This window comes from Dermatophagoides farinae, chromosome 9, assembly GCF_024713945.1.
Source record: "Dermatophagoides farinae isolate YC_2012a chromosome 9, ASM2471394v1, whole genome shotgun sequence".
In the NCBI taxonomy this organism is placed as follows: domain Eukaryota; kingdom Metazoa; phylum Arthropoda; class Arachnida; order Sarcoptiformes; family Pyroglyphidae; genus Dermatophagoides; species Dermatophagoides farinae.
The window spans coordinates 1,714,762-1,726,930 of record NC_134685.1 but is presented as its reverse complement, the minus strand read 5'-3'; the positions used below and the strand labels follow the sequence as shown (position 1 = coordinate 1,726,930).

The following is a 12,169-nucleotide window of genomic DNA, read 5'->3' as shown; positions in this document are numbered from 1 at the left end:
CAACAACAACAACAACAAAAAACCAGATCATCATCAATTGGTAAGAAAAAAAAATCCACAGACACAGAGACATCAATTCAAAAACAAGATTCGATCAATTTGGAACCAAATCAGTCATCCATCAATTTTTAACACCACCACCACCAACGCCACCACTATTACTACTACTACTACTGCCACTACCAGAATATCTGAAATAAAAAGAATTCGTGTATTCCGCGCAAAATCATTCATACAATTTTTTTCATTTTTTTTTTAAATTCTTTTATTTTCTGAAACATGAAAAATGAAATTCTGGACATTTTTACATATATGAAATGAAGACAGGATTTTTATTCCATCATTTGATTGGTTTTTGTTGTTGTTGTTGATGATGATTGGCCATAAAATTACGTATTGAACGTTGAAATGAATGATCAGTACATAGATCAATTGGTTGTTTTTTATCCTCATTAATAGAATCAATATTGGCACCTGATTGTATTAATAATTTTATAATTGATTCACATTCTTCTTCACATGCCAAATGTAATGGTGTATTACCAACCATATCGGATGCATTAATCGGTATATTCGATAGTGTAAGAAAATATTTGACAATATCTTCATGGCCACGTGCAACAGCACGATGTAATGGTGTTTGTTTTAATCGATCACGAACATCAACAATGGCACCAGAATCGATTAAATAATGGCAAATATCTAGCCAACCTTTTGATGCAGCATAATGTATTGCTCGTTGACCATTAACGGTAGCTGCATTAACATCGGCACCTTTATTGACCAAATATTCAACAATATCTTTATGACCGGCTGATGAGGCAATAATCAATGGTGTCCATTCCATTTCATCACGACAATCAATTATGGCACCATCCTGTACAAGTTTTCTTACCAATGCAATTTGACCATTTGAACTGGCACGATGTAATGGTGTTCGATCATCTTGTTCCATTTGTTTTTCTTTTGTTTTTTATTTTGTTTTTTTTGAAATTGAAAAATTATGACACAAAAAAGCACGAGCAGCACACCGACACACTGAATGAATTGGCAATAAATGATGAGTCAGCTGATAAATGTGTGCTGCTGCTGCTGCTGCCAAACATGCGTAAAAAAAATAGCGATGGCTTAAAATAGAGAAAGCCGAAAAGAGCGAAAGTGATCAAACATAAACTTATATATGATTTCATTTATGAATGTCCCTTTAACGCAATAAATAAAAAAAAAATGAATTTTTATATCAATCAATTTAATTTAATTTAAATTAATCAATTCAAATTCCAACATATAAGAGTGAAAATGTGGAATAAAAAAAGGAAGCTCGAATGCTCAATAGAGTGGAATATGTCCGAACCCAATTTTTTGCTTATGATGGTTTTTTCATAAATCCGTTCTTATTGTTGCCATAGACTTCCACATGTAGTGTTCGATTGCCCACCAAACGCCATTTGCTCATATGTGGGGCTTAACCGTTTTAATTTTTAGTTGGTTGTTGATCATCTTCGAAGAAATTGGGTAGTATTTTCATCAACAGCGATTGTGGCGCAATCGGTTAGCGCGTCCGGCTGTTAACCGGAAGGTTGATGGTTCGATCCCATCCAGTCGCGTTTATTTTTTTTTAACTTTTTTCGAAGTTACAATTGCGTCAAAGGTCGCCCGAATAAACAAAACGAAATTCATATTTTTCTTTTTCAAAATTACAATTGTTATATGGTGTTTGTATAAAACGCGTTTATCTTTTCAAATTATCAAAAAGGTTGATGGTTCGATCCCATCCAGTCGCGCGTTATTTTTTTTAAATGACACAAATTCATCATTTAAAATAATCGATCCATTGCAAACAGCCACCGCCCATTTTTTTCTGTATGTATTAATAATTTTTATTATTCCCAGCTTTCTATCCGATTCGATATGACCCCCGACATGACCATGAAAACAATAGCTAAGCTAGCTATTAATATAAAATCTATATAGCTCTTTGACACCAAGTAGACCTAGCGGCAAACACATGAATGACATAATGTTGTGTGTGTCATGATTTGATGTCATAGTGCGTGTGTGACCAAAAAAAAAAAAACCCATGGAAGCTAAGCATCCACAAACATCATCTTTTGTTTGGAATTAAATGATCCAGGAACATTAAAAATACGCATGCGTAATTACATTATTATCCGGTCCTCATCGAAAACACCAGATTTTTTTTTTTTTTTTTGTTAGACCAAATAAACAAGGGGCGGATTCTGGGGACTAGCAGCAACAAAAAAATATAGAATGCGAGATCAGCTTGCTTAGACTACTACCACCACCACAACTACCGCGAGCTTTTATACATACAAAACATATACAAACACACACACACACACGAACATAGAACAAATGATGAATCCTCGGAATCAAAAAAAGAAATTTAATTTTTATATTGAACCAAACAAACAAACAAACAAAAAAAAGTAGCAGCATCATCACCATTATGAAACACAAAGAAATGGAAAAAAAACTAGAGCAGCAAGAATATTATTATTGTGAACACTAGCTGAATAAAAAAAAAAATCAATCCACCCCTCCTCCCTCCGTATTCTTATTCTTCATCACTGAAACAAACAAACAAAAAAATTGGAATTCCTAATCATCGTGGTTTTGTATATACATGTTCCTCACCCATTCATCAATCCAGAATTCAAATACAAACATCAATGCTTTTGTTGTTGTTGTTGTTGTTGTGATTAAAGGCAAACAAAGATGGAGCTAAAGTTTTTTTTTCTGCCATCCATCATCAGTGTATGCGTGAATAGAATCAGCTTTTTTTGTGCACAGTGCATCAATGTGGAATGAGGAATGGATTCGATTCTGGATTGTGGATTTGTTTTTTTTTTTTTTTTTTTGAAAAAAAAGAATTCGATATGAATTGAATTGATCAGGTTAATGATGATCAGGAAAATTATTTTTTTATATGAAAAAAAATCATTCTATATTTTTTTTGCTTTGCTTTGTGAATAATGTCAACGAATACAACAACAACGGTGACAATTTCTCAAATCAACAACGATAATAATAATAATACAAATTCTTCCAATTCATCATTTCATCATCATCATGATCATGATCACCAGAATCAAAATCTATTCATTATAGCGGCAAACGATCCATTATTATTGAATAATCGAAATGAATCATTATCGAAAACGATTTTATCAAATTCTACCTCAACAACAACAACCGAATCCAATACTACTTCTACTACTGCCACTACTACCTATGATCATCTGATTACTAATGATAATAACCAGGTATGATTCGATTGAAAAAAAAAATTTGAAATTTTTTTGAATAAAAATTTTTTTTTCCTCTTTACAGAACAATTTCTATCATAAACAATCCACACAACAACAACAACAACAAAAATACGCAGCCGAATCAACTACCGTTTCGGATGATAATAATGATAATGAAACGGATGGCAAATCAATTACAAAGACAACAGCAGCAGCAGAAAATCGAACGATCTCATCAATCATATCATCATCATCTTATCATACACCATATTCACCATCGGTTACATCATCATCATCATCATCGAATACGAATAATAATCAACGGACAAAACAACAACAATCGAATCAAATTATTACAAATGTAATGAAAGAATCAATCAATGATGATGATGATTCATTATCGATTGAAACATTAAACAGTACAAATCATCATTTGAATCAAAGATTTATACGAACAACAACAACAACAACAAATTCTGGTCATCATCATCAGCAGCAGCAGCAGCTAATTGGCGATAATGTCATTATGTCATCATCATCGTCATCATTATCACCGTCCGTTACAAATACGGAAATTACAAATTCTACAAATGGATTCATACAACAACAAGTCAATAATAATACCGTTAGTGATATAACTGTTGATTCGACAACAGCAACAACAAATCATCAACATCATCATCATCTTTTACATCAAAATGAACAGTTATCATCGCCGGTTATTGATTATGGAATGACATTTCCTAGTCCAACAAATCATAATCATCATCAACAACAACAACATCAGCATTTACAATTACAAATCGATGATGCAAATCATCAACAATTAACATTGGCATCACCTACGGTTATAGATCATTATTTTGTTCAACAACAGAATCAATTATTACCAATTACAACGAATATATCGTCATCATCGTTACAATATTCTTCGAATACGGTAAATGCCGTATCAAATATTGAATCATCACATGAATCAATGGTTACAATGTTTCATGATGACCTATCATATGTGAATGATACGGATGTTATTAGTTTGAATTCGATGACAAATTCTTTATTGCAACCACCACCACAACATACAAAATCAACATTACAATATCAAGAAAATGTTATACAAGATCTTCCAGTACTTACACGTGCACGTGCTACACTTCCAATTGAATATTTATATTTACATGAAATGGAATCTGAAACAATCAATAATAATGATGGCAGTGGTAGTAGCATAATAATAACAGGTGTATTTGCACGAAAACAAATACCTAAACGGACACAATTTGGACCAATCGAAGGTGTTATGGTTGAATTATCCGATGAAACTAGCCAATATCAACCGAATATTATTGCATATAGTTCGAAATCAAATCTAATTATATTCCTATCTAATCAAATGATTCTAAGTCAATCGGATGAAAATGGTTCCAATTGGACACGTTTCATACGGCCAGCACAAACATTGGCTGAACAAAATATTGAATTGGTTGCTAAAGAATTTTCAACAAATGAATTTAAATTATTTCTTTTGTCTACACGTACAATTATGCCCGATGAAGAATTAAAAGCATGGTATTCACCGGAATATGCAGAAACATTTGGTATTAAACTATTAGCTGAAATTGTTGATATTAAGAATGACGTTGATGATGATAATAACAACAATAATGTCCATATGATTGATAAAACTTCTACTTCAGATTCGAATAATAATGGTATTCATTATCAGCAGCAACAGCAGCAGCAAACTGGACATAAATTACGAAATAAGATTGCCAAAACTCAACAGATTATGGTCCAACAACAACAACAGCAGCAGCAGCTGCAGCAGCAACAACAACAACAAATGAATGGCGATAAATCGATTGTTGTTACAATTGTCGATGGTTGTGGTACAACAGCAGCAAATACTTCACCCATAACCACCACTATCACTGAATTATCTTGCCAACAGAATCTTACATTTATCGATGGATTACCACCATTACTTCCTGCCACAACAGTTCTATCATCATCAAGATCACCATCATTGGAATCATTATCAGAATCATCATTATCATTGAAAACAAATGAATCGAATAATTCACAACAACAGCTGATGATTAAACCATTATATGAATGTCAACAATGTCATAAAACATTTCAACGTAAATACAGTTTACGTCGACATTGGGAAATGCATTCTGGTGAAAAGAATTATAAATGTCCATACTGTGGACTAGCATTCAATCATGTTTATAATCGTAATCGTCATATGAAAACTCATAAAGATTATCAACAACAACAACATGAAGAATCGAATGTTTCGGAATCAATGATGGTTGATTCAACGAAAAAAATCGATACAATCGATCCATCATCGTCATCATCATCATCTTCATTGACATTATCTTCATCCGGTGTAATTGATGAACAACAATCAATTATGGAACAACCGGATCCAGTTACATCATCATCATCATCATCATCATCATCAAAAGATGTATCTTTGATGGATATGTTGATTGAAGAAAAAGATAATTATTATCGTTGTTCACAATGTTATAAACGATTTTCAACTAAAGAACGATTTGATAAACATGTAACAGTACATGATGAATCGGCGAAAAAATTATCTTGCGATTTTTGTGATCGAAAATTTCTGACAAAATCCGCTTTATCCTGTCATGTTCGATATCATCAGTGAGTGTTTATTGGTTTTTTTTTGTATAGTTTGATTCATAATTTAAATTCCGATTATTACCATCCACAGATTTTCATCCGATGTTCCCAGAAAATATGATTGTCTATTATGTGACAAAGTATTTGATAATATACAATTACGACGTGAACATATTTCAGTACATATTAATCCGGATACAGGTCTATTTCATTGTCCGAAATGTACAAAAGTAAGTATCAATATTTTATTTGTTTATTGATCATTGATTTAATTCGTTGTTATCATGATTTTCAACACAGAGTTTTGAAGATTTTTCCATCATACGTAAACATTTAAAATCATTTCATTCGAATGAAATTTTTCCATGTACCGAATGTCCAAAAGTATTTCCACGGCAAGATAAACTGCGTTTACATATGCTATGCCATAGTGATCATTGGGAATTTAAATGTTCAATTTGTGGTAAACAATTTAAACGTAAAGATAAATTGAAAGAACATACACAACGTATGCATGCACCTGATCGTAAAGATCGTATTGCTGGTATGTATAATTTTTTTATTTTTTTTGTAAATGTGATTGATTTTTTTGTATTTATAATTTATAGCCAAAATGGCAGCTCGAATGCAACGTATTAAAGTACCACGTGCAAAAAAAGTGGCAACCAAACCTAGTCAACCTAATTATCATGAATATATTTATAAATGTCATATTTGTCTTTATGGTATGTGATTTAATTAATTAATGAGAATGATGAATTAATCAATTTAATTTGATTTGACGATTTTTTTTTCGAAAAAATAGGCTTTAAACGTCGTGGTATGCTAGTCAATCATCTTGCTAAACGTCATCCAGATGTTCCATATAATACCGTACCTGAATTGACAATGCCAATTGTTAAAACATCAAAAGATTATTATTGCCAATATTGCGATAAAGTTTATAAATCAAGCTCTAAACGTAAAGCACATATTATTAAAAATCATCCAGGTAAGTGAATAATTGTTGAATGAATGAATTAGAACAATTGATTAATTTTGAAAAAAATAGGCAAATCATTACCACCATCAAATCGAAGTAAACAATCAATACAATCATCATCATCATCATCGTTATCAACCGTTTCGGATTCCATTGTTAATCCACAAACATATTCAGCCACTGTTGGTAGTATAACAACAAATCCACATTTTTGTAATTGGTGCCATAAACAATATGCAAGCAAAGCAAAATTAATGCAACATCAACGAAAAAAACATCCGGATAAGATTCCACAATCGACAATATCTGTTTCACAGAAGAAAAAGAATAATAATAAAGATAATCAACAACAACAAAAACAACAATCGAACGATATATTGATGATGGATGTCAATTCGGATAATACGGTTTCTGCTGCAGTGACAACAACAACAACAACAACAACAACATCGTCAGCAGCAGCAGCACCTGGAATGTATAAATTCAATACAGTTATTACAGAAAATGGTAAGGCAACATTTCATACGGTACCTATTTTGGATACATCGATGAAATCGCAAATGATTACAATGGTCGATTTAAATCAAACAATTAATCAACAAATAGAATCATCAACAAAACAGTTAATAATCGATCATCATAATAATAATCATACAAATTCAAATCATCATCATCATTCATTTTTATCACCAACTGAAGATGATTCATCAGCTGTATATCTTGATGATTTTACTATTCATTATAAAGATCATCATCATCATCATCATGGAACGGATTTTATAGATGGCTCAACATCAAATGTTGATCATCATAATCATCTTAATCATCATCATCATCAACAACAACAACAGATTACTGGCTATACAATCGATTCTAATAGTTTTGAAGATTTAATGAATTTAAATCTAAATGGTGGTGATGATGATGGATCCGATGTTAATCATAATACATTACATAATGTATTACCAATTACAGCGAATGGTGATGATCATTCACCATTTTCACCAACATCCAATGTTATCACTATTCTTGGTATGTTTTGAAAATTCATTTTTTTTATTCTTAAAAAAACATTCTCTTCTTTAAAAAAATTTAGCTTGTACGAATCCATCAACAACATTTACCGGTACTGATTTGTCGGAATATTGTTCCGATATAATGACACAGATTCATGATTTTCAAACACCGACTACAACTGTTTTTAATAAACCAATTTTAACTACCATTGGTAATCAAAATAATTTAAATCATCATCATCATCAACAACATCACAATGGTCATCATCAGATAATAGTTGGCTTGAATGATCATGATCAATCATCACCAACAACAACAACAACAGGACAGGATTTATTGATCTCATCGGCTGCTATCGGTGATGATGGTAACAATAATAATAATAATAATAATTGGACACAACAGGTAGTGACAACCACCACAACCGTTAATGCCAACAACAACACTAGCACAATCTGTGAAGAAATGTCTGCCATAATATGACACAAGATGATAAATGCCATTTTTTTAAACTTATCTACAACAACAACAACAACATCAGCAACAGTCAATTCATCAACATTATTATTTCTTTCGTTGATTTTTGGTTTTTTTATTTGTTTTTTTTATGAGTTTTTTTTATTCTTTTTTTCAACTTTATTTATTTTTTGTGATTCTTGTTTTTGTTTTCAATTTTATTTATTCATTCATTCATTCATTCAAAAAAAGGATGATGATCAAAAACTTTGAATAGTCATCATCGTCATCATCACCATCATCATGATTTATATCTGCCACATTCACATTCAATGATCTCTCTCAGCAACATTTTTTAAATTTTTATTTTTACATCAATTATAATCAATCGATTTGATATCTTTGCTTCTTTTTTTATTCTACACACACACACACACACACATATGAACCACATATATTTTTCTACATATATATTATCATTATAATCTGATCTTCCGAAGCATAATATAATATAATGTTCACATGCAGAACAAAAAAAAAAAAAAGAAAAATACTCCAATATATGATATCCATACACTAAACATAATATAAAAAAAAATACACATTGGCTCAAATGGATGAAAATGATTCCACTAAACATTTCTCTTCACATATCTTCTTTTTTTTTCTTTTGAATATTTTTTTATTCAAATCTATTTTCAACGAATGATATTTTTCTATACATGATATTTTTTTTATACATATACAGTATTCATAATTCATAATAATCACACACACACACACACACACATTTATATATTCAAAACTTGAAAGATTCCATTCTTCTTTTTTTTTTTCTTAAGAATTGCTCATTTTTTACATATATTTTTTTTTTACTATGAAAACAAAATGTCATGCAATAAAATTTGATGGACCCAAAAACCCAAAAAAATACATCATCATTGATTTTGTGTGTGTGTGAATTGATTCATTCATTGGAAAAATTGATTTCATAATTTGTCAAACAAGAAAAAAAAAGTCTTGTGATCCATCCATCCATCCATCCATCCAATGAACGAGAATTTCACCAAAGCCAAATCAAATCTCATTTGTTTCAATTTTTATCAATCAAAAAAAAACTGGTACTAAATGTGTATGTGTATGTTTGCGTTTCCTTATTAGAATCAATTTAATCATCAGCATCAAAGAAAATAATGAAAAAAAAAATAATTACAATGCATAATGATGATGATTGTGACAAGGACGTTTTTTTTTGTATTCAATAATGATTTTTTTTATTTATTATCATGACGTAATGGTAATTCTTTTGAATTGGCTGGGTGGAGTCTGAATTGAAAAAGTTATTGCATTTTTTTTAGATATATGAGTTGAATCAGGATTAACAACTAAACAAAGACAAGCGACATAGACTATAGTAGATAGATTTTTTTTCTTTCTCTCTCTCTCTATATATATATATATGAATGTAGTAGATTCATACTATTGCGCCATATATTTTATGATGACGGGATATATTTATATATAAATATAAAGACAACAAAAAAAATCTGCAACTACACAATCAATCATTGATCAAAATATTTGTTTGTTTTGTTTGCACTTTTGATCAACAAAAAAAAAAAAAAAAAAAAAAATGCCCTGTACAACATCCGCTAATCCTTGTGTCCATCAAATTAATGGACATAAATTTGTTGCCACTTTATTACGGCAGCCAACATTTTGTTCACATTGTAATGGATTCATTTTTGGTATAGGTAAACAAGGCTATCAATGTCAAGGTATGAGTGAAAAATTAAAAATTGATTCAAAAAAAAAAAACAATTTCGATTGATTTTTCTATTTTCTTCAATAAACTAGATTGTCGTATGGTCGTACATAAACGTTGCCATCAATCGGTAACAATTAATTGTCCAACAAATGATTCGAATGATTCGAATGATGTTGATGATCATCAACAGCAGCCACATCATTTTCAGCCAAAAACATTTTTAAAACCAACATATTGTAATCATTGTGGATCATTGATTTATGGTTGCGTTAATCAAGGTGTACGTTGTAATGGTTGCCAGATGCATATACATCATCGTTGTCAGAAAAATGTTGGCGCTAGTTGTGGTATCGATCAACACCAACAACAACAACGAACACCGATGGTAGCAAATATTTCGGTTGCTTAAAAAAAAATGCTGCTGAATTAGAATTCGAATGTAATGGAATTTCTTTCAAAAAAAAAAAAAAATTCTTTAGATTAAAATTCAGGATTTCAAGAAATATTTTTTTTTTTTATTCTACAAAAATTCTTTTCAAAAATTTAACCATTTGTTTCCCCATTGATTTTGATTAATGAAATAAAAATTTGTTATTATTCAACCACGATCATTCATTCATTTCGAAACGACTAGATTTTCGTCCACATCGGTTAGATTCAATTTTTCCACTAGAATTCTTAACTGTTCAGTTGCAGATGGTAATTCAGGTTCATATTGGCTACGTTCAGCAATAGGAAATGATGATTGTTGTACAGTTAAATTGGTTGGCCGATTCAAGAATGGATTCCATACACCTTGAATACTTGGTGTTGAAACATTATACATAGATATTAGCTGACTTAATTCATAACCAGATCGTGTACGAATAAAATCAAGCCACCAATCAATTTCTACTTCACTAAAATTACGTATATTCATCCATTGTGTTTGGCCATTAAGATATTCACTGACAATTACTGGTGTACGATGTAGACGTGGTTTTACATAAACAACAATTCCAGGATTACGGCGGCTAAAATCCAGCAAACGATTTTCGATGAAATCACGAACACCATGGGATGTGCCACTGTTTTTGCAGAATTTTATAGTCACACGTTGTAATTGGCAAACATATCTAAATTTTGAATTTGAATTCGACAATAATAATTAAATATATGAATCAAATGAAATGAAATGAAATAACATACCTTCCTATACCATTGTAATATGCATTACGGATATAGCCAACGGGTAGTGCTGGATTTTCCGACAATAGTGGATTAACACTGAATTTAATCAATTCTCGGGCTTTCATTTTTTTTCACGATCCACAAAATCTTTAAATCACATGTGATCTGTGATCTCGGGTGAATGCAATTCCGTGACAACAGATGGCACATTGAATCATCTAGAGTTTCATCACAAACACACTACACGTGTTTGTTCTATAATTCATTAGATTTGATTTGATCTGAATTGAAAAATTCTTTAATTCAAAACATGTCCAACAGCAACAACGATGATAAGAATCTTTACACCATTCTTGGCTGTACAGAAGATGCAACTATTGATGATATTCGAAGAAATTATAAAAAACTTGCTCTTAAATGTCATCCAGATAAACAACAACAACAGCAACAGCAACAAAATTTGCCCAATGATGATGATGATGATGGCCAAATGATGATTAAACCAGAATTTTCACAATTAAATCAAGCAGCTACAATTCTAAGTGATTCACGTGAAAAATTCAAATATGATTCATCATTATTGGCACAAAAATCACCACAATCAATCATTAATGATGAAATTAATCTAAATGATTTTTACAAAGGTAACGTTGATGTCCATTTCTTCTGTTTTAAATTTCATTTATTTCTAATTCATGCGTTTTCAAAAAAGATGACAATGGTCATCGAATTTATGATTGTCGTTGTGGTGGCCATTTTCGAATCGATCATAACGATAGTAATCGTTCATCATCATCATTATCACAATCGATGATCATAATCGATTGTGATAGTTGTTCATTAAGT

General features: G+C 30.9%; 5 protein-coding genes and 1 non-coding gene across 6 annotated transcripts in view; 4 read left to right on the top strand and 2 right to left on the bottom strand.

The window, feature by feature from the left end:
• Positions 1-238: 238 nt before the first annotated feature.
• Positions 239-1,060, bottom strand: LOC124497826 (uncharacterized). Its single transcript, XM_047061503.2, has one exon. It carries the CDS (start codon positions 953-955, stop codon positions 341-343), a length of 615 nt encoding a protein of 204 aa, XP_046917459.1. The 5' UTR covers positions 956-1,060; the 3' UTR covers positions 239-340.
• Positions 1,061-1,533: 473 nt separating this feature from the next.
• On the top strand, positions 1,534-1,607 carry TRNAN-GUU (transfer RNA asparagine (anticodon GUU)). Its single transcript has one exon. It is a non-coding gene; the product is annotated as a tRNA-Asn (tRNA).
• Positions 1,608-2,810: 1,203 nt separating this feature from the next.
• Positions 2,811-9,316, top strand: LOC124497810 (uncharacterized). Its single transcript, XM_075733852.1, has 8 exons — positions 2,811-3,287; positions 3,355-5,951; positions 6,022-6,160; positions 6,231-6,474; positions 6,539-6,655; positions 6,736-6,921; positions 6,982-7,944; positions 8,009-9,316. The coding sequence occupies exons 1-8, from the start codon at positions 2,997-2,999 to the stop codon at positions 8,410-8,412; spliced, it is 4,941 nt and encodes a 1,646-aa protein (XP_075589967.1). The 5' UTR covers positions 2,811-2,996; the 3' UTR covers positions 8,413-9,316.
• Positions 9,317-9,834: 518 nt separating this feature from the next.
• On the top strand, positions 9,835-10,755 carry LOC124497832 (protein kinase C-like 1B). Its single transcript, XM_047061509.2, has 2 exons — positions 9,835-10,163; positions 10,243-10,755. Exons 1-2 carry the CDS (start codon positions 10,019-10,021, stop codon positions 10,560-10,562), a joined length of 465 nt encoding a protein of 154 aa, XP_046917465.2. The 5' UTR covers positions 9,835-10,018; the 3' UTR covers positions 10,563-10,755.
• mRpL43 (mitochondrial ribosomal protein L43) lies at positions 10,644-11,532 on the bottom strand. The gene is made up of 2 exons (XM_047061504.2): positions 11,342-11,532; positions 10,644-11,268 (listed from the first exon to the last, which is right to left on the bottom strand). Exons 1-2 carry the CDS (start codon positions 11,446-11,448, stop codon positions 10,770-10,772), a joined length of 606 nt encoding a protein of 201 aa, XP_046917460.1. The 5' UTR covers positions 11,449-11,532; the 3' UTR covers positions 10,644-10,769.
• An 87-nt stretch (positions 11,533-11,619) lies between these two features.
• LOC124497731 (uncharacterized) overlaps positions 11,620-12,169 on the top strand; it is a 44,243-nt gene continuing 43,693 nt past the window's right edge. Inside the window, exon 1 of the mRNA XM_075733859.1 lies at positions 11,620-11,781. Within this exon, the coding sequence (XP_075589974.1) occupies positions 11,634-11,781 (148 nt within the window). The 5' untranslated portion in view covers positions 11,620-11,633. The remainder of the gene's footprint in view (positions 11,782-12,169) is intronic.

What these genes read in the sequence shown, in the direction of transcription:
- mRpL43 (XM_047061504.2), bottom strand. Translation starts at nt 11,448, where the DNA reads ATGAAAGCCCGAGAATTGATTAAATTCAGTGTTAATCCACTATTGTCG. An exon ending in TATTACAATGGTATAGGAAG is followed by an intron (nt 11,269 to 11,341) that starts GTATGTTATTTC and finishes TTCAAAATTTAG; the next exon opens with ATATGTTTGCCAATTACAAC.
- LOC124497826 (XM_047061503.2), bottom strand. Translation starts at nt 955, where the DNA reads ATGGAACAAGATGATCGAACACCATTACATCGTGCCAGTTCAAATGGT.
- LOC124497810 (XM_075733852.1), top strand. Translation starts at nt 2,997, where the DNA reads ATGTCAACGAATACAACAACAACGGTGACAATTTCTCAAATCAACAAC. An exon ending in ATTGTCCGAAATGTACAAAA is followed by an intron (nt 6,161 to 6,230) that starts GTAAGTATCAAT and finishes TTTTCAACACAG; the next exon opens with AGTTTTGAAGATTTTTCCAT. An exon ending in CAATGTTATCACTATTCTTG is followed by an intron (nt 7,945 to 8,008) that starts GTATGTTTTGAA and finishes AAAAAAATTTAG; the next exon opens with CTTGTACGAATCCATCAACA.
- LOC124497832 (XM_047061509.2), top strand. Translation starts at nt 10,019, where the DNA reads ATGCCCTGTACAACATCCGCTAATCCTTGTGTCCATCAAATTAATGGA. An exon ending in ACAAGGCTATCAATGTCAAG is followed by an intron (nt 10,164 to 10,242) that starts GTATGAGTGAAA and finishes TCAATAAACTAG; the next exon opens with ATTGTCGTATGGTCGTACAT.